General features: G+C 38.6%; 1 protein-coding gene across 3 annotated transcripts in view; it reads right to left on the bottom strand.

The window, feature by feature from the left end:
- LOC132202997 (ephrin type-A receptor 4-A) overlaps positions 1-22,949 on the bottom strand; it is a 127,202-nt gene that overhangs the window by 50,561 nt on the left and 53,692 nt on the right. For all 3 annotated transcript variants that reach the window (XM_059630402.1, XM_059630403.1, XM_059630404.1), the window contains exon 2: positions 16,800-16,988. In XM_059630402.1, the coding sequence (XP_059486385.1) occupies positions 16,800-16,935 (136 nt within the window). In that variant the 5' untranslated portion in view covers positions 16,936-16,988. The remainder of the gene's footprint in view (positions 1-16,799; positions 16,989-22,949) is intronic.

Here is a 22,949-nt window from a genome sequence, read left to right as displayed (position 1 = left end):
ATTTAGTAAGCAAAATTTCCCCTTCAGAGAGAAAATCCAACTTGCAGATGAGTCACAACATCCCTCTTTGGGGAAATTAAAATCAACAAATTTCCATCATCCCTCCAAAAATCCAATTTGCGCGGAACCGTACAGAGCGATTCGCCGGCGGCGCCCGAAAAATAGCCAAGCGTGCAATGCAGTTCGCCGCACAAAGTACACCCCTGTGCGAAAAGCAGTGCGTGCAGTCGGATGCTGAAATTTCATTATCCACCCCTTTGTGCTCCGTCTCGCTTCTCTCATCTCGTTGAAAATAAGAGACTGTGCGCGTTATTATTGGCATTCTCTATGCGTGCCTTGTCTATGCATGCAAGTACTGTACCTGCCACAAAGAGAGGCTAGTATGATGCAAAAGACGCCCATCCTTGTCATTAGGAGGCCGGGGCACGGTGGTGCTTCGCGGCTGCGGCGGAGGACTTAAGGTCCAATTACTGCGCGCACGTCTCTGCTCTAATGGCCGCAAGCCATAATATGCAAACGTGTGCACGAAGCACCCTTTGTCTCTACCGGTGCATTCTCGTCTAATAATGCTGATGATGTAACGTATGATGAGAAGGAAAGAAGAATGGCTTTGTCCTGGAGAATTTATCGGAATAGGATATTTAGCTTAAGTGGGGAGATTGGGCCGAGAATATCCTCCGATAAATTAATTTAGCTCCCTTTGGCAACTCTACTGAATTGCATTTTAACTGTAGAGAAAGCTCGGTATTATAAATCCATGTAGGAAAAATTCAAACAATTATATATCTCGTTAATAAATTAAATTTTACCTTTATGTCAGACATATACCGTGTAAGATTCAATTTTCAACTTCTCTGATTATTTTTGCCATTAATTAAAAATTTTCTATAGAATTAAAAAAAAATTTAAATCAGTATAATTATATCTCTTTGATGCTTGTAATAATTTACTTTGCTTTCGTTATCCTCATTCATGTAATGATTCAGTAATTTATACTCTGGTAGTTATACTTTGATGATGAATATTTAATTATGCACTAATTTACAACTAGGCCTGAGCTGAAACTTGAATGGCAAAATAGTGAATATGCTTTTCGTTTTAAACCGAGTGAATAAAGTGTCGATTCAAAAGTAAACTTGGCTGGCTGCCTGCATACGAGTATAGTTAATTAATTTTCCATTTGCGACTCGTGGTACATGCATAATGCATTCGCCGAGCTTCAAATAAGTCGCCCATTTTGTATGAATCACGCGGACGACACATCGCATTCACTTTATTTGAATAACAAATCTCCAGACCGTGAAAACCTGAGCTGCTGAAAGCCCTCTATTCACTTACAAATAATCATACTTGCAGGCATTCATTTTTGCGATAATTAATTGGAAGAACGTCTCATTGGTGTCAACGTGTGAGAGGCAAAAAGCAGCAGCCAGACGCTTGTATCGATTAAACGGTAACCAATTATGACGTTGATGCATGAAAGAGCAAAAGTTGGACGGGCTTTGTGCAGAAAGTAGAGAGCGCGGCGCACATTATCTTGTGCAACTAGAATGTAACGCGACCGACCATTTTGCCCATCCTCCTCTCACTCGACTGCTGTGTCGTCGTTTGTATTCCTCTATCTCTCTCTTTCGCGTACACAGCGTTCGCTCGCGTAACCCTTCCCTTTTGGCGAGCACAGAGAAGCCTTTGATATGCCCCGACAGCCGCCATAGGACCGTATTACATATGCAAAATATTATACAAAGGAAGCAATTCTGCATCGTTAAAATATATAAGAGTGAGCCGGTGGCGGCGGGAGCGCACCCGGGGGAGGCGACACTTTTTCTAACTCGATCCAGGGTCACCCAATTAGGCTAAAAAATAACCGGCCTTCAAAACAATTAAGAAAATAAAAATTAATTTAAAAAAATTAGAAATAAAGTGAGCAAATATTGAAAATTGTTAGTAAAGTTGTTAGAAAGTTTAAAATTAAAAAATTTGTAATAATCTCAGTTTTACAACGAGAACTTTGATACACGTAATAATTATTGTGTAATATTCACGCACTTTTTTTTTAAATTTTTTTGTATTCAATTTTAATGTGAGATTTTGTTTGTGTCATTATTTTTGTATTCAATTTTGCTCTCACACAGTGCATGTTCTCGTTCTGCACCTTTGATTGCGAGCTATTCCGAGCGAGAGGTCGTGAGAATGACAAGATGAGCGCAGCCGGCACGCCAAGTCATCATCGACTTCCTAAATTATGCTCCGCTCTTTCTCTCGTCCAAATGATGTCCATTAAACGCGCGCGGACCTTTCTAACGTGTATTGCGCGCACGTTCAAATTATGTTTATGAAGTTGTTTCCACGGCGGCAGCGAGCGAGTAGCTGCGCAAGATTGCATTTCCGCTTAATGATGATGAGTGTACATCATTATTATACATTATAATGCGTTGCACGTATAGATGCTCTGCGCGCGGTGGGCACCGAAACAAAAGATAATTAAGGTTTAAACTCGGCCTCAAATTTAACCAAACGAAATGGAGTAACTCTCGTCTATATATACATAAAAAGGCAAAAGGTCTCTCAAGGTCGGCTTTGTTTTTCCCGAAATTAAAAAGTAAATGTTTTTTTTTGTCTCGATTTTAATCAAGAAAAAATTGCACAAAAATGTTCCTTCTCAATTTTTTTTTCACAATATATAGAGCTGCGAAAACAAGATATCCGCGCCGCAGACTCGAGTAATTATCGCCATCGAGCACAGGGCTTGTGATTTTCATTGTGAACCTCCGACCTCGTCTGATTTGAATGAGCCAGACTGCTGCTTGCCGGCCCTCTTGCTTGCGCGCCGCCGCCATCAAACAATGCCTGCCACAAGGGTCTTTTATTATTGCTATTATTATTGCTATTCACGGGTCAAATATATATTATTTTTATTTTTTATTTTTACAAAGCAGCGGCAAGTTGAAATGAGAAACGCACACGTGATTTATTTTTTGCAATCACTCTCTCGTGCCTTAAATACCGAGAGCCCCGCTCGGAATTATTTATATACAGTGTAAATATATAAAGTTGGCACAAAAGTATGTGTGCGTGTACAGCTTATACGTATATACGAACGGTACCTGGAGAGGAGAATTACTTTGCATTCTAATGCGCGCAGACGGAATTCCATTCTTTGTGTTAAGTTTCGGGTCCAGGATACATTCAGGCTCTCCAGACTTCAATGGCGCCGTAAATAAGGGGGGCGAGTGGCAAGGTGATATTTATTTTTGTTTATAGTTTTGTAGTAAGAAAATAAGAAAAAATAGTAATTAATTTGTATTAAATTTTTTAACTTTTAATATTTCCTTCAAAAATTTAATTTTATATTTTTTTAATTATTTTTTTCATGAATAAACCCATTTTTAAAATCAATAATTTTATTTGTAGAGGTAATTATTCCTATTTTTTTTTATGGTAAGACTTTTGTAAAAAATTATATAAGTATTCTATTTGCCTTATGTTATGTCAATGAAAATGGATAAAATAAATCAACACGAGGAAATTTGGTCTTAAAAAAATGATAGTAGAATTAATAAACCAACTAAATAATATTCAATCCAACTATTAACTTTATTCACTTTTAAACACGTAAAAAGTATATTTCGTTAGATATTATGTTATTTGCCATCTGCATTGAGAGCCCCTGCAGCGTATGCAAAATCTCTCGGATGCACGCACGCTGCACATGCAGGTTGCATAAATCGCCCTTCCTATTAAAAGCTTTTGGTTTTTTTTCATGCCATTCACTTCCGAAACCACTCACTCCTCTAGATCGGCTGTCCGCTCCGTCTCGTCGACGCAGTTCCCACACTAATGAAAATTTCAAACTTTTTAATGTGCCGGTGAAGATTTATCGCGTCTATTAAACTCGGCGAGCGCATAAATCTCGTGGCGCAGAGCGTGGTAGTTCAGTGCCGAGTGAATTAATGTGTTTTAAGTAAGTGCAAATAAAATTTATTTGTCGCGGGGCACAAAGACCTCCTCTCTCTCTCGCGGGAGAGTGCTGCTGCCGCCACATCCTTGCTCGCGACCATTGTGCTAATCCCCATCGGCACACGCACCCCACACGCATCCTTAAATAACTTTCCATGCTCTGCTCGCTGTTAAGGGCTAATTTTTTCATCACTCCCTTTTTGCTGATCAATGCATGCGTTTCGCAGCCGATCATTTACAATTCCTATTTACTCTGCATTTTATTTTTTTTCCGATTCACGCTGCGTTCCGCCGCTGCTTCGCCCGCCGCGTGCATTGTTTGTAATAGAGCTAATACTCCACACGAGCAGCGGGGAAAAGAAGCAGTGAAATAGCCCCATTAGCGTGCACACGAGTGCCCTTCAAAAACAAAAGAGGAAACAGTAGGTTCGGCGGCGGCGGCGGCCAGCCTGCATAAAACTCGTCGATGCGGCGGCTGTGCTATTCAAAACCTCAACTGCTGCTGTTCGAAACGGAGAAAATTTCATTGCGCTGCCTGCTTTTCTTCCCTGAACAAACACGCAAGAGCGAGATTTAAATAAATTTCGCCGATCCCTTTTGTGGCCCACAATCGAAAAATTCGGTTTTCGCCCCCTTCGCCTTTCACCAGCTGAAAAAATTGGCACCACTTCTTTTGTGCCGAGCTGCGCGTGTGGAGCGGAAAAATTGGCCGCACAAAAGGCTGAAAGGCTTAGCCGAAATTTGACCTCTTGATTTCGAATTGAATGAAATACAGGGGCCTTCGACCTTTTAATCACACAAAAAGGGAGAGAAAAATTATTCATCCACACTTGAATCGAATCTCCCTTTTGTATTGGGAAGGAAAGGTGTAGGCAGTGCATAAAAAATTGAAATCGATTATATAGCAGGCAAAAAATTATGAAAACAACCGATTTTATAGTATTTTAAATTCATCCTCTACTGTAATATATTTTTAGAATTAATTTTTCCAATCTGTTCTATTATTTTTGTTAAAATTTCACTGAAAAAAAAGCTTGGCAAAAGATCAAGAGGTGAACAAATTATTTAATCTTTAAATTTCTTTAGTAATTTTTCCAACCAGAATTCGCAAATTCAGCTATAGCAAAAATATTCTCCCCTTCAATTCTCTGCTCCTTTTCCCTTCAATTCAGATGTTATGCATTTGGGGTGATAAAACGGTTTGATTGCACCAATGTAGGGAACAGACGAGTTGAGAAATATGTGCCCACCATTAAGTGTGACTGTAGCAATTATTGTCTGGATAGATAAAAAACTGATATATTGGATAATGGAATCACCATCAGCTATGTCTGCCTCCGACTATTTATCGAGTGAGTGGAGTGGCGCGTGTAAAAAATCGTACGGCGTCCGAAATCTGCAGTGACATTTAAAAGGAGGGGATTATTTGCTTGCTGGTTTATGGCCACAATTTGTCTCTCTCGCACTCCCGAGCGCTGATAATTTTTACTCTACGAAGCCAAACGCCCCTTACGTGTAGGCAACCGGCACAAAAAATATTATTCATCCAGCCGTGAATAAAATTTTATTCGCAATGTCGTTCTTTTTTTGCCAACGTGAATAATCACATCAGTCAGCTAGTCTGGCCGTGTTGCTATTTACTCTGGAAAAAAATCTATCGGCAATTTACGTCTGGAGATCGAACAAAGATTGGACTCACCCAGACAACCAATTCAAATTCAATATCAAAATCATTTCAGCACAAATAAATAAATAAAAAATACAATGCAATGAGAGCCGTGAAATTGCAGTTTGATGTTTTCATTGCGCTGCCTGTTACAAAATCAATTTGAGCTCGTCGTAAAATAAATCACAACTTCTTGCACCTCCGAGGCGACAACTATATTATAATAATAACACACGACGGCCGTAATTGCCGCTGCAAGTGTGCAATTAATAATAATTACGCTCGATATTCTCAGGCGCAAACTGCCCCCGACAATGAAGACAAACTCCCGGTGCTGCAATTACAAGAAAGAGCGCGCCCGCCGACGAGATATAAATTGAGAGAGAGCGGCGCATTTTACACAAGTGCATCGCTAATTGCCCCCCGAGATCACTATCGGCCGCGACGATAAAATTTTAATGCCGATTTATGCCCAAAAAATTATTCATCGCAAAGTAATAAAATGTAATAAAACTTTCTGCGTCGATGAATGATAATTGCATGTTGTAACACAAACCCTGCGCATATAATTTCTTTATTATAATTATACCGCAGTAAGCCAGCCCACTCCGCCTCTATTACTTTAATAATAATAACGGCCCCATTTGCAATATTAATATATTAAAATGAATTGTCAGCAGGTTTATTTATACCAACAGAAATTTAATTGTTCTGTGTTCAATAAAGCAAAAAGCGGTCGACTTCTATTGACTGCGGATGATCAGAACGCGTTTTCATCGTTTTATATGTGCGCATAATTATCTCGCGTCATCCCTTTGTTTTCAACTGAATAATGACGATCAATATACACAGAATCCATTGTGATAATCAGCGCCCATATGTGAATTATGAAAATTGAAGTGCGGAAAATTTGCAATGCATTTTCCCTCCGCGCGCACGTTCAGCGAATTCTCTTGTTTATTTTTAACGTTGCGTCTCTGTGGCGTTTTGAACAATGCAGACAATGGCACCTTGGGGTGAAATAAAAAATCGCACCCCCAACGGTGAACACGTGAGGAGACCCAAGACGAATTTTTCCCTTCTCTTATATTTTTCTTCTTCTGCAGCGAGAGATTTGCCGAGAGACGTTTGCCGCACACCTCCCGCTTCCAATTTGGCGGCGAGTTCTTTCCTCGGCTTGTAATATCGCACGGAAAAGGCAGCAAAACTTTCATTCCGCACGCCGACTTGGCTGCGGGCTCTTTTGCTCTCCGTCTCAAGCAGGGGCAATAAGCAGGCGAAATGTGCATGTAAACGGCCGTGTTAAATACCACTTTGCGCAATTCAACACATCCGCCGAATTCCGTGTTGCGAAAAAGCAGGGAGAATAATAAAAGAGGCAGCAGCTCCTGAGTTTAATTAAAAAAATAAATAAGGCTGCCCACTTTACTGCATCTGGGGCTGTTTAGTGCTTTTAAATGGGCACGCTAGTAAAATGATCCTGACACGAATATTGCAACAATTATTTCAAGCGGAAAAAAAAGGAGAACCTTTGTCTCAAATGTAAGTTCAAAAAGCCATTTTTGCTTGCAATTTTTTTTCCAACCTTTTATTATATTTTGAAGTAAGACTAAGCATGATGCGTCAATTTCATTCATGAAATTTTTTGTAATAACGGATTTAAAAAATTTAATGCTTTAAATTAAACATTGAAATTTTTACCTTTCTGGTTAAGTACAAAAATTTTGTTTTTCAGTCAAATTTTTTTAATCGGTGATAAATACATTTATAAAAATCATCTTTAAAGTTAGTCATTTCAATAAATGAAAAAGTTCTGTCGATTTATCCTTTTTTGCAAAAAAATCTTCTCGTCTGTAAATATTTTTGGTTGTATTTATTGCAAAATTTTCTACTGGAAAAATCGTCTTGAAATTAACAAAATACATTTGCAACAGAGTAAACAGAAAACTGTGTTGTCAGCATTTCTCTTGTTGGTTTCATGAAACGTAATGAAAAAGGAGCGTTCCCAAGATCATTTTGAAAGCGAACGCGTCTTTTTACCCAACTTGCGCGACAGTTTTTCCCATGCTTGGGGGAGCATGATCATTTGAATGCACGCAGGCAGATGAGTTTTCTTGGAATGATGTCTCTTTCTATCAACCAACACACATACAGGTCCCTGACGAATAAAACGCGGGGCATGCTAAATGAAATGCATTTTGAATCGGCACAACTGCAGTTCATTTTCCCTTTCAATGCTCGACAACGACCGCGTTCGCTTTCATTTAAACATACACAAAAACTGCTGAAGCACCTCTGACTGGGTAAAAAATTATGCTGTGGGGGAGCCGAGGAAAAAAGCGACGGCGAAAGTACCGCCGAGTACACACACACATGCACACGCTCTTTGCGTCTGCACAAGAACGTCGTCGACGAGATGATTGCGATGATACTATACATGAGCATGAGGTGCACTTGAGTGCAATTGCAGTTTAAGTAGACGTGAGCATGCACGTGATGAAAACATTCATCCGTCCAGAGGGGAGAGCGAGAGAGAATTTGCGAATCGCGATTAAAAAGCGCGCCAGCAATATTTTTAAGTGCTGGAAAATGATTGAATGTGAATAAAAAATTTATATTGGCAACCAAAGGACCTCACAATTCCACGATTGAATTTTTGCAATATTCTCAGAGGTAATATTTTGTAAAATTTGAGGAAAATTGTATTAATGAAGAAAAAAAACTTCCAGCTGGAAAAGTTGTGAGTCATTAGCAGCAAATCCAGGGCAGCAGTCGTCACAGATCAAGTTGTACGAGCTGCCGTTTGCCAGGCCAGATTTTTCTGCTAATAAACTCGGCGACTTCTCGAGGTTCGTTCTCGTCGCCAAAGTTTAACAGAAAAGTTAGTTGCCAAAGTGATCAAGCGTGGCTTTCGAGAGATTACCAGGCACGCCTCGGAAAAAGCGAGAGGAAAAATTCAAGCGGGGGTGCAACCGAAGTGCAGACACATGAGCTACGCAGACACCCTTCTGCTTGAATCATCATGCTTAATTAGTTAGTCATGAACATTGCTCACCCTTCAGCGCACGGGGGCACCGACCAGCATCGAACCCTAAGCCTTCTAAGTGGCTATATCTCCTTGCTTTAAGGGAGGAGCTGGCTGGCTGCTGGCGAGTATTATATTCGCGCTGGCTGCTGTGCGCTTTCACGTGGAAGAGCATTGTTTTTTCGGGGATAAGTAGCAGCCTTTTATGCCGTGCACAGCAGCCACTCCACCGTGATATGTATTCAAAAGCATCGGCCATTTTACCGAGAGCAAAAATCGCACACGCTCATGAAAAAAAGCGCTAACTGCGCGATTTCAGGGGCGAGATTTGAAAGCACAGGAACCCCTGTGCCAAAATTCACCACGCTCTCTGACCAACGTCGCAAATATCGATCCACATTTTAAATAGCACTATACCAAAATTGGAATAATTAATCTCGACTGTTTTAATTTTGACATTGCCCACTGTATAAAAATTGTAAATATGTAAGCGGATTTTTTAAAAAATATGTTAATGAACATTTTTTAAGTTTGTATATTAATAATTCTTAATAAACTTCAAAGCTCTTTATTAATATTTTGTTTTATCAATTTATGATAATTTTTTACTTCTTTTAAAATGTATAATTATTCAAGACGGGCAGAATTTAATTAATTAATTTTTTAATTTTAAAAACTTTGCATTTTTTTTTATTTAAGAAATATTTTTTATGAACACGATGGTTTAAAAGTATAAAATAGTTATGTTCATATTAGTGCCATCTTGAGCAGGATTTAAAATTAATTACATTTCTTATTGCCATTGGAATAGGAAAATAGGAAACCAATTTTCAGTGGAAAGAAAATTATTAAAGTTCATTTTTAAAATTTATTAATCAATAAAAAATGATATCGACAAATCAACTTGATTTATCAAACACAGGGAATAAAAAAAAAATAGATTGTTAAATTTCAATTTGGAGAATATATCTCGTCGATCTCAATCCACAAAGACAAAGCGTTCTTCTCCCTCTCGTCACACTAATTCAATTTCGCGAGCGCACGAAACGTTTTCTCGTCTGGTAATTAAAGCTGCAGAAATAATTTCGCATCCAGGATTTGCCGCGGCTGCGAGTCGCGCAAAAAGCCCCCAGTCTCAGACAATGAGCAAAAACCCACCCATGGTCTCAATTCATCGGCGTAATTGTGGCGTTAATTTAATGAATATACACTTCTTCTTCTCTCGTCGCCTTTCGCGCCGATTGTCAATGATGATGCAGCTAAATTTGTGCCGACGACCAGTTCGCCCGCTTGTAATTCCTTGATGCAAAGATAATAAACTGTGTTATTTCTAATAACAAAGGGATTAAGCAAGGTGTGCGCTTTTTTTTCGCCAGCCGCGTCTCTTGCTTTTTTCTCCGTGGTTCTTTTTGAGCCGCGCCGACTCACGGCAAACACACACACCAGCAGGTACATCCTTTCCAGCAAAGCTCACACGGTTATTATATAGAAATTTACTTGGTCTGCGCTAATGTTGGCGAGTCATTAACCGACGCTGCGCAAAAATTGCTGTTCTGGCCACAGGAAAATCTCATTTCGTCACGTGCTGGCTGCGTTCTTTCCACCTTACCGCGGCGCTATCTTGATGAAATTTCGAATTTCCACACCTTGAAATGTACACCTCCGGTGCGCCGTAATAATTTTCGTTCTCACAACTTGTCATGAATTTTGAGACTGACAAATTGCCACCGCCGCTATGTAAACGTGTCATATATACCGATGAATAAAGCGGAGAAAAATGGCGTTTATATTCATTCGAGCGGCGAGAAACATGCAACTGATATTTATTTTTTGTGAGAAAAATTTGCCGTCTTTGTATGCGCGAGAAAAAAAGATTATTTTTCCACTTCAAAGACATTTATATTTGTATTTTTTTGACCAAAATATATCAAGCTGAAGTTCGTGATGGAATAGATTTGTTTCCAGAGAGTGCTGCGTGCGAGTTAGAAATTTTCTTGTTAGTCGCCATTCCGAGTTTAATATAGAAATCTGTCACAAATGTGCCACTCGTGCAAGATGCCACTTCAGCAATATCGGAAGACGTGACTATTTCTTTTCCGTGTATACTTTCGCGGAATTTTAACTCGTTCCGAGATGTCAGAATATATTGCGAAAAATAGACAACTCCAGAAGCTCCTTTTTCATTTCGCATATCGAAGAAATAGACAAACGCGATGTGACACTTTAATCTGATTGCTCGAATCCTATATCCAGCGCACCGGGATGGAGACACAACAAAAATATGAAATGTCGCGCCATCCATAACGCGATAAGCCGTCAGAGAGGTGCATTGGCCTCCGAGCTTTCAACTAGAAAAATAGAGGCGCTGCAATAAAACACGGGAAATATTAAGAACAAACTTTATTCCCGCTCATAATGTAGACTTAATGACGTAAAAACTTTATCACTAAAGACCATCTGCTACATCATGGTATAAAAGCGCACAGAAACAAACAACCAAGAGGATTGAAATGTGCCGAGATGATTTATTATATTTTCGCAGCGAGGAAAATTTAATTTATTTATAAATTCGTATTTATATTTTCCGGCAGTCTAGCTGGCTTTTTAATTAAATCGGCGCGCCGTAATTAGTTTCTCTGCTGAAGCATGTGTTTGTTTTATTCACAGATAAATAAATAAATAAATAAGCGATGGTCCGAAACACAAATAATAACAAACGAACGCGTTAGGCTTTGATGTGTGTGCATGTGCTGCCACCAAAGGCATTTATATGTGAATTTTAATTAATCCCCACAGGTAAAATAAATAATTATACATATACATGTACGTATAGTCAGCTGGATCAAATATTCAAATGATGTCGGTCGCACTATCAGTCGGCGGCGCGTATTACTGTAATTAATTAGTCGCCCTCAATAATTCATAACTCATCAGCACCAACCGCGAGAGTGGATGGAGGCAAATTTTAAAATTTATTCCTGGCACAACTGAGCAATCAACGCGCTGCCGGTTAAAGTAAACAACGGACGTGTTTAATAAATGTTTGATTTTGAAATACAAACTCGTTGTGATTTCTGGATAAATTTGTTCTATATCCAAATGGAATCAAAATAGAGGCGATTGCGAAATATAAGGAGCAACAGATCGATGCAATATAAATTAACCGTTTTAAAATCCTTTTAAGGAGCGGACAAACCCGGCCCATGCAATAAAACGATGATTTTAATTGACAAACCGCCCATTAAAAATATCACTCGCCGAATGAGAAGAAGCAAGTCTGAGACCACTTTTTCATATAAAAAGCCGTGCTACCTCCGCCGCCACGCCTTTGCATTATAATATAAAGCAGACCGTCTTGCTAATTAGAGGTCAAGTAATTAGGCTGAGAGGACATTCGTTGCGCAAAAGGAGGTGAAAAAGTGGACGAAACTCTCATTTTTGCACGACCGGCTAATTTACAAGTCGTGTTTTGTTCGAGATAAAAAGAAATATAAAAATAATCTCTGCACTCTGAATTTTTACCAACCGTAATAAAAAATGCAGAATTTATTCATTCACGCTGACACGGAATATTAATTTAAGAGTAAAGTGCCGAGAACATTCTTGCAAGTAGCGGTACCTTCGCGACAATAAACCCATAATGGCAGTAGTTGCATTTTTACTGCTGACAATAGCCTTCTGATTATCGGGTTATTATTAATAATACCCTCGGTCGTACAATGACTTCATCTGCATCAGTGGCTACTCGCTCGATCATAAACCGCACAGGGTTATTTCAAAACTAACTCCAGCATATGTAATGCAATATAATAATGACGCCTACGGTGTAATTGTCAAAGTGGTAATTTATTTCAATGCGAGCATCAGATGTCCGCCGGAGATATTTATTTATTCTTGCCCTCTCAGTCAGCTCGTAAAGATATTCGTTTATCGAATTACGCAAGCGCGAGGTATGTACATAATGCTAATTAGCCATAAAACAGGCGAGAGAGTGGCTGAGAAGATCAAAATTCGATCTGCAGGTGAGCAGTCTTTTATGTTAGAGAGAGATGCTCTGTCTATGGCCATAAATTATTCAGGTCGCTTGCTAACTCATAATCTCTTAGTCCGACGCCTTTGGTATGTGAATATGCACCAGAATTTAATGCAAAGTGATTAAGAACGAAGCTGTTACAAGAGCATTAATTCAGCTGCAGTCTAATCCTATGCCATGCTTGGCCGAGATGAGAGAGAACCTCTCCAGAGAGAGTGCATGTGCAGCCTCTGAAATATAATTCAAGCATCTTTCCCAGAGTAAATCCTGCGCACTAATCTTGTTTTCTGTCACAATCTGCCATATCTTGGCAGATTAACAATCACTCTCGCCCTCCACCGTAAAGCAATTAGTTGCGGGAAAATACAGGTAATTTACAGCCGCACAGAGAATTAAAAATGAACTATTGCTTTTGTCTTCCGTAATTAATGTCAAAATTCAAGAGATTTCGTCTCTTATTACCCGTGTGTCCTTGAGTAATGGCGTGTTGTGAGCATCAAAAGCAGTCATAATTAATATTGCACATGAATAAAACATGCACACGCGGCTGCAAAAGGTTATAATTTTTGCGTTACGGGCGAAAGAGGAAAAAAATATTATACTCGTTTATGTATAATCCTGATTAAACACTCCAAAACGCACCCGGCATCAAATGAAACAGGCTTTCTAAAATGACAGACAATGAAATTAAAAATACATCAAAGTGAATTCGGAATTATCATTGGTGGAAAAGCGGCGAAAGAGCGAGTGGCTTTGCCGACAAGCGAGGAGGCACAGAGTTGAAATAACTCGCAACTTATTACATTGTGGAAGTTTTTCCTTTTGTAGGGAGGAGCTCGACGATTTTTCAAATCACATCCACCAAACACAGAGAGCGATGCTGCTTTGAAAACCACACTTTTCCACTGGGAATGATTTCAAACAAGCAGAGATCCAATTAATTTTTTGCTTAGCACTCCGACAGATACATCATCAAAAGTTAATCAAATCAAACGCTGAATTGATTACTAACTGAAATGGATTTTTAAATTGAAATAATCATAGGAAAACAATACCAAAAAAAAAAATTATAATTCGTTAGTTTAATTTACAATGTGCTTGTTACAATTTGCTATATTTTTGAATATTCGTGTTTGCCACTAAAATGTTAAAATAAAATTAAAAGTGATCTGTGCCTTACAATTTTCATAACATACCTGGCATGAGGTTTTGCCTCATTTTTCATTATCGGAACGGTTCACTATGGGCGTTCGGCCGGGCAAGAAACCGAAAAGGCGCCCACCCTCGCAAAAAATAAAATCTTGAGAAACTTTCACTCGGCTCTCGCGACCTTTGATCTGGCAGCTGAGGCGAAATAATATTCTAAACGGCGTGTGTGCCCGGAGACGTCAAGTGCTCGCCGAAGAATTACCAATTGGCACTTTAGTGAAAGTCGGCTTGATCGTCAATGGCGTTTAATTTAGTAAAAAACGCACACATATTGTTATTAAAGAGTCCATCACCGTCATTTCAAAACGGTAGATCGCTATCGCCAGAGAGCCGTGTGGGCATAAACTTTACGACGCGATGAAGAATAGCCATTAAGGCCATTATAACTCATTGTCATATTCGCATGCATATCAATATTGCGCCGGGCATAGGAAACCCGTTTGAGCGGCAGGAAAAAATCGACAGGGAGAGTGGGAGGCGAGGCAAAAGCCGGCTGCTCATACTGGTTTCCTCGGTTCGAAGATGATATTGAGTTATTTTAATATTGATTCCAAGTCGCCATCCATCATTTTTCGCCCGCCTAACTTGGTGAGCGACCGTCAGATATGCTCGCGCGAGAGACGCCGCGCCGTTTCATATCATTTGGAAAGTGTCAAAAATGCTTCCAAAGGAAAGAAAAATGCCGAAATTAAGTCGAACCGCGCCTCATTTTTCTCTCCTTGCGATATTATAAGAAATAAAGAGAGGAGCCTATATATGTATAAGATGTGCTGTCAAGATGCGGAAAATCACGCTTCTAAAAAAGATGATGCGCATGGGGTTCATATCGTACGGTTGTTTCGTTGAGCGTGAAACTTTAAAATTGTGAACTTTTCAATTCGTATACATAGACACAGCAAAAAAGCTGATGTTGGAGAGCAATATTTACATTTATTAAAATTTTGAATCGTTCCATTAAATTATGAAATTTGTAAGTTCAAAGGAATTTTGAACACAATTTTAATAAAAATCAATTGAATTAACTAAAAATTTAATAAAAAAGATATCTTATTGGTGTGCTGGATGCAAATTAACAGTTTGAATTAAAAAGAATATTGCAAAAAATATTATTCATATTCACAGGATACATTTTCTTCAATTTTCCCTTGTTTTTTTTCAGTAGAAAAAAATTTTATGACCAAAGTATTTAAAAAAATCTTTGGAATTTCCTGCAAATTATACTGGAATTGATTTCTGTCTTCCGAGAGGAATTTATTTATGCTTCTATTTCTTATTTCTGTGCTAAAAAGTGGATGCACAATAGATCAAAGTTAATTCAGCACGGTCTCATTTTAATGACCGGAGCAAAAAGCCATCCGGGGAATTTCTTAATGAGTTCAAATTCCATCAGCAGCGCGCACGATTTATGGCCGAGCGCGGCTAGATGTATGTAGCGGCAGCTCATTTTATTATTTGTTCTGGTGGTGTTGCGATCCTGTGTGCGAGTATATTGAAAGGCGCACGGTTATTGGTATTCGCTATCGCGTTTCTTCATCTGGAAATAAACTTATGCCTTCCACCTTTGCGCCGCTCTGCTTCTTATAACGGTAGTAAACTACCTCCTGCTCGTCTCTCTTTCGTTCGGACGGACGGGCGACCAGCGAGAGAGCGAGCATTTTGCCTTTTGCCGGTCGTGTAGGGCGTATGATATAATAGTGAGCGAGTTAGTCCAACACACACCACAACCTTGTTTGTATTACCACGCCGATTATAATTTTTCTCCGGCCCGCCGATGTACATAGGTGTGTGTATAATTTTAAATGCCGATGCGAAATCAATAAAATAAATTCCAACCGAGAGACTCGTTCTCCGCTGCAGCCGGTCGGTGTTTTACCCTTTTTTCGGCGTCATTATTAAAGTAATATAATAATTCGCTATCTCGGATCGCATCAAGCCTATTTGCATCGTCTGCTCGGATATATTTATATATTGTCCGAAAACAAGACAGACTGAACCCGCTTGACGTGGGCTATACCCCTTTTTCCTTACATAAAAGAGACTCGCTCACTCCCCCACTCTTAACTATATATTGGTAAAAGAAGACAAGTGGGCTTATCAAATTACCTTGTGTGTGCGCAAAAAAATTCGCGTATAATAAAAAGCGGCTTTATTCGTGGGAATAGAAATTTTACAAAACGCATCACCACACGCGGTATTATTTTCACCGGCCGACCTCCGCCGCGATTTCGCATTCATGGGCCTGTAGGTAAAATTTTATTATATATACATGTATGTACCCGCCGACTTATTAAGCTGATTATTATTATTCTGCCGCGTAGAGAGCAAACCGCAGCACTGCGTGCGTTTTTCGGTCCAGATACTCCAACCGCACATTAATTCATTGTTCTTTCAGCGTGTTTTTGGCACTGTTTAATTAATAATTTACAAATTTGTAATGAGTACTACAAATGAAAATATTTTCTTAATAAAATAATTAACAAAGAACGCAGTATGGTAGGATTAATGTAACTATTAATGCGAATTCATCAGGTAACTAATTGTAAGAATAAATATATATATATTTTTTTTTAAATTTAAAATTACAAATATTTTGCTTCTGATTGCTTGTGATGAAGACTTTTCATAATAAATGTTAAAACGATAATTTTATATACATTGTTAAATATCATATATTTAATAAGTGAAATTAATTGCAGTAAAATGTTTTAAATATTATAATATATTTCAAAAACATCAAAAGTAATTATGTATTTTGTTATACAAGGATTTTAAAATAAAAACTAATTAATATTATCTATTATTTTTACTTTTGATAGTTATTATTTTGCATTGCACATTCTCTTTGCTGCAAGGTTCGTGCGGAAAAATTTTGAGAAGCCCTTATTAAAAAAAAGAATGGTCCTTACCTTCATCAGCTACGGTCGGACGCGCCGAAAGGACTAGGATGCTGTAGACGATGCAAGTCTTGAAAACGAGGGCCATCTTCCTCGCTGGGTGTATCACAGTTGTCCGGCGGACCCGGAGGGGACCCGTTGTCTGCATTTCCTGCTGCTCTAGTGGGGCGCCTCTCGAGACATTCTCACGTGTCGTAGGACCTGCAACACAAATATATATTGTAAATTCAGAATTTAGATAATGATAATTAATAATTTATTATGATAAAACAAAACCTGTGAATTGACACTCAATAAAAATGAATCAATATTTTGATCTCAAAGGTTTTTTTTTAGCAAAATCTTTGCTATCCTTTGCCTTTTGTCCAAAATTAATTATTATTCAATAATTTTTTTTGTAACCGTGGACAAATAAACTTCAATTTAATAATAAAACAGTTGGGATTAAGGATAGAAAGTCACTTTCAATTTAGCCCGCAGTTAAGATTTATGCTTCTTGCAAGCGGTGGGACAAATTTCGGCCTAATGAGGAGAGTCAAGCCGGATAACACGCCGAAATTAAAACCAGTCGCGTCCATCTTTATTAATTTAATTAGCGCGCAAAAAGAGCGCGGGCAGGAAAAACCGAGGCCTGCACGTTCGCTTCGTCCTCTCATCACTCTTAATATTATGCATGGCGGGTCTCTTCATCGCGCATATCTAATTTACACGAAAGATACCTGAAACAAGCAGCATCTCTCAAAAAGCTCCTACAACACACAACAAGCGGCAGCATCTGGCTGTGACACGGCCGACTTGGGCATGGCGTAGAATATTTAAGCAGATAAAAATGTGATGCCGCCGCCGCCGCGCCGCTAGTTAGTTACTCCCGAGAGATGGAATCGAGATCCCTGCCGACCAACGGACCGACACAACGACCGACCACTGCATAATTTATACGCGCCGCCTTCAGGAAATTAGACTGCTTAATTAATTAATTAAAATGCGATTTCAGAGCTCTCGTCGTCGCCGATCGGTATCGGGCATCTTGATCCTTGCGCGTTTGATTTGTTGCCGGGGCTGATTCTTTTCGAATCAGTCCTCACAACACCCACCATACATACTTTTTTGATGCGTAATAAATAATGCATATATTTAACAAATTTAAATTTTTTAAAACACTAAAATTAACATAATATTTATTTATGAATTAATTTGTTTCATTTTAAATAAATATAATTTATTTCAATTTAATATTTTCAGTTTAATTTATTTAATTAAAGCACCAAAAATCTTTGCTAGCTTTGAAATATCAAAAAAATAAACGAAATGTAATTTGTAATTAAATGTATTAAAATATATTGAGCATCAGCTGAGCATGAAGAGCCAAATAAAATTGGAAAGTATTGTTTAACAAAAGCATTATTTGTCGAATCTTCTGTGCTACATTAATCATTTATTAATCCAAACGAAATAACCTCATTGCAATCTACACTAACATTAAATAATTTACATATTATTTAAACACATTTTTTGGCTTATTGAAGTAAGCCACTTCATGCACTACAAGTTTAAGAAAGGAATTTGCGAAGTGAGCAAATTCAATCTCCTCTCTCATTAGGCAACACAAGCAACAGTTTCGGATAAGGTTAATTTCGATTTTCTCATCTCCTTGCGAAACGCAAAGTTCATCTTTGCCAGGCCCCACCTGTGACCCCGACGGTGTACATTTATATTTTTTGTTGAATTTTGATTGACTGACGAACACAACTTTCTCGCATCGAGATGGATCAAGATCGTCGGCGGCGCGAGCAGGAATTAAAGAGGTGGAGGTGCCCGCGGCTGCGGCCCCATTGTGGCAATAATTGTTCGGCGGAACACCTTCGATTTCTATGAGCATGACTCGCGATTGTTTTCGCACTGCCGAGTCATTTGTTTAGATCTTTTCCGGCGTCTTTCTTTGTTGTTGTTGGTATTATTAAATAATGCAATTTAATAATGGGCACCAATCAATACGTTATTGGAGAGAAAGAACCGGCGGCATTTCTCTTTTGGGTGAGGTGCCGTACTCATTATAAACAGCCATTAACCTGACTTATGGATGTGCAGAAACGAAAAGGAAGGTCGACCCGGGTCAATTGGAAAGCGAAGTCACTCACTTGATATATCACATGGTCCCGATTAGCTCTAGATATTTGATATACACAAAATTAACAAATGATCGCGAGCTCGGATATAGCAAAATTACTTTTTGATTACAAAACACTTTGCCGAATCCGATTTGTAAATCGTGAGTATTCACAAAGGCGCAGCGGGGCGACGAAAGAATCTCTCTGGTCTGGAACCGCTTTTCAAAAAATCGACAGCAGCTGTTGTTTATAATATGCGCGCACATACTTTCTCTCATTACCCATTCGAGTATTGACCCTAATTGGCTGATTTCGGCCGATCTGAATAAATATAAAAGGGTATCGAATTAAAGAACACAGCAGCGGCGTGACATAAAAAGAGCAAAGCCCAGTGAGCCACAATATAAACCGCCGATTTTATATATATTTACTCACTCGTGACCGCCGAGACGAGGCGTGTTTCCACACACTCGCTAATTTTTTCCTCCATCCTCATTAAACTTATAAGGCAACTTGCCCCCGCGCGGCGCGAGAGATGAATCGAGATTCCTCTTCTCTCTCTCGCATTAATTGGCAACGCATCTGCGTGTGTATCTTTTTTCGCTGCTGCAGGATTAACTGGGGATCATTTTTCAATTTGGCTCGACGTCAAAACAGGATAAATATTAATACATTTCGAGACGTATGCCGCCATTGTGGCCGGCCGACTGGAAATGATTATTATATTCGTCCTTTAACCTCCCTCTATACTTTTATATCAAAAGCCGTTTCGATGATTTATGAGAGGACCGTTTTCGTCGGCGCACGGTAGCGTTAGAGGTGGCAATCTTCATATATTCCCTTTGAATCGAGGCAATATGCCGCTTTTCTCTCTCTGCTTGGCTGAAAAGAAATTTGGCACGAGAGGAAGAGAAAATTCAAATATTTTTCGGCGAAAGAGATGCTGATGATGGGCGTCGATTGAGCGTGAGGCCCTCAGCAAATTGCTAAAATACAGAGTGCCTGCTCGCGAGAAAGGCAATTTCAAGAGAGGTGCGAAAAAATATTGGCTTTTGCAGCTGCGTGTTTATTATTGTAATAACGCCTGCGATGAGGCATCAATAATGTCTGGTTTTTGTACGTTTCTTTCTCTCTCGCGCGCACTTTCTCCGCAGGTTGTTATTGCGCACCAACAAGACAAGTATGTACACAGTGATACATTCTTGAATCTTCATGCTCACAAGCAAACCGTGCGAAAAAATTTAGAGGTAGAGGTGTCGAAATCAATCACTGGAAAGAAGCCGATCTAAAAATTCTAACGTAAATGAAGTTTTTTTCAGAATACAAAATAATAGAAACAATTAAATTTAACTAAAAACTTTAAAAGATGAAGATTTCTTTCAAATATTAATCAAAAAAAGTGTTGAAATATTACTTTTTTATATTAAATCTAATTAGATTTTTAAATTTGGTTTATTAAATGATTTTAAATTGCGCAAAATTATGTAAATGCCACAATCCTTGGAAGATTTATTGCTAAACATGAAAAAATGTAATTTAACTATCTAGTGTGAAATTTGAAAGAGACTAAAATAAATTAACAAAATTATTAATTATATTGAAATTGGCCTTAATGATATATTATTAATAAATATAGTTATGTGAAATGTAAGTTATCCAAGATATATCATAAAATGAATTAAATTTGGCCACTGCTGATACGTAAAAAAAACTTCATTTACCCCCAAGGATTGATCTTTTTTCCAATTGGGCTCATGCACCCGTTTGGTTGTCGTTCCTGTCTGTGCTGCCTGCGTATTACGTCTCGCCAAAAAGCGAAATTTCATTAAAGCTCCGTCTCACGTTTTTAGCACGCTACACACGTATCCAATTAAAAAAAATCCACTTCGAGCACTCGAGAGCTGCTGAAATTTTGATTCGGTTGAATAATAAGAAATGCTGCGTTTTAATATGCTCTCCAAAAATATACTCATTTATATCACTGGGCGAGGAGGAGATTTTTAAGGAAAGGTATAAGTGAGTGCCGCGAGGACAAAAAAAATGCTTAAAATAAAAGAATGCTGCCGAGTTAATGGGATGGAAATGTCATTATATCTCATTTTCTCCGGCTGCTGTACATCATCGTATACGACGACGCACTCACTTATTTTTTCCCCGGCCGTGTAGGATCTAATGGTGTCTTGATACTGCAGCAGATAATGCGCCGCTGAATAAAAGGTACGGCTCATTCCCACGTCATTATGTAAGTAGCGCTCTTTCTCCGGGCTCGAATTTATCCTCGAATGAAAGTTATTTATTAGCTGCTGTGCGCCACCGCGCCTGCCTGATTTATTGAATTCGACGCCCGGCACTCAATATTTACGTTTGAATTCCCGCGAAAGAGAAATTTCAGTTCTCAACAAAGTGAAACGCGCTTCGGATTAATTCATTTATTTGCCCCTTTTATTTTTATTCCAATTACGCATCATTTCCAACTTATCTCGAGTTATTTAGGGCGGCTCATTTGGCCATTACACCGGCCAGGAATGGAGCAACAAACGGCGCAGATTCATCTCAATGGCAGTTTAATATGAAAAGCCAACGCTGTTTTTGTTGCGGCTAACAAGGCAAATTTATTCCGAGCTGCCTGCTTTTATCAGCTCAGCCAATCGCACTCGTGCATTCTGCGACGGTTTTCACGTTTATTTTGAAATATCCACTCGACCTACCTCGTTGAATTTTATTATACAAACACCCAGCCAGGACTTTTCGCGTGCACAAAAAGCACCGAGAGAGACGGTTTAATTTTCAATTCAGAGCTTATGCAATATCCTTTTAAGGCTGATTTATCGTCTGGCTTTCGTGGAAAGACTCACCCAGTGCCAAATGCAAGAAGTATAGTGTGTGAAATGTGAAATCAAAGTAGATTCACTTTTAAATTTAAAATTACAAAAGTTGGTGTTTTACAGGAAACCTTTTTTTTTTTTTTTTTTTTAGTTTAAACTCAATTAATAGATATTTTTCATTGAAAAAGATAAGAATACTAAAATTTAAATATTTTATTTTACCATTTCCCCTTGATTTCGCTTGCGTTGTTTCACTTTGTTATAAAAAGTGGCATTGTTTGTTTCCCATCGATTTCTAAATTTAATCCTTTCCCGGAGTTCCGTTGGTGCATTTCACAAGCAAAACAAAATCAGGTTCCAAACGCCTCCGCTCATTGTGCTCTCTGTGGATAAATTTAACGATGCGTGAAAATCTTTAGGTAGGTGTATCCTCCCAAGCTGCACTAAAAGCTGAGAGAGACTGCATTTCCATAGCTCTTCCGCGTCACACAACGAATCCCCAGCTCGGCTAAACGGCAGGAACAACTCTCATTACAACGGCAGCGCCTCTTAAATAATTAACTGCGGTGCACGCGGCCTTTCGACGCCGGTTTTGTGTTGGGTTAGTTATAGGAAACTCCACACATATGAGCAACCACAATACCTACATTAAATAATCATGCACTCTGGCCAGTTTGTATATAAACACATACAAATAATACATCCACTTTCACTCTGGCTGAATTTTAATTTAAATTATTAATTAATTTCCCGTGCGCGCCAGCATTAATTATGAACGCTTCGTTGAAGTGTACTTGTGGAAATTGCACACGCCGAGTAGAAAATCGATCGGCGTCCCATAAATCCATCACACGTCACATTTTCCAGCCGATGATTTTATAATTGAGGAATGAATCTTGCCCTCGGTGCATATTAGATGTTGTTGTAATTAATTGGAGACAAGCATAATAAGGAATTTCTGACAAATGACGATCTCTGGGATCTTGGATGTTAGCTTAAGATTTACAGCTGCACGGTAAGCAAAGATTAAATTAAAATTCTTTAACAATTACAAGCAATTATCTTGAGATCTAACTCTAAATCAGAGATTGAATTTTGCAGATGGTTCATGTTCATATTGACATGAATTTGATTAAAAGAGAAAATTATGAATTTTAAACTGCAATATATTTATTTTTGTTTATTTTAATTGCACCATGACAATGATGTATATTTAACAATACAAATAT

This window comes from Neocloeon triangulifer, unplaced genomic scaffold (assembly GCF_031216515.1).
Source record: "Neocloeon triangulifer isolate White Clay Creek 2 clone unplaced genomic scaffold, ASM3121651v1 ptg000017l, whole genome shotgun sequence".
In the NCBI taxonomy this organism is placed as follows: domain Eukaryota; kingdom Metazoa; phylum Arthropoda; class Insecta; order Ephemeroptera; family Baetidae; genus Neocloeon; species Neocloeon triangulifer.
The sequence above is the reverse complement of the archived record's forward strand: the minus strand, read 5'-3'. Positions and strand labels throughout refer to the sequence as shown.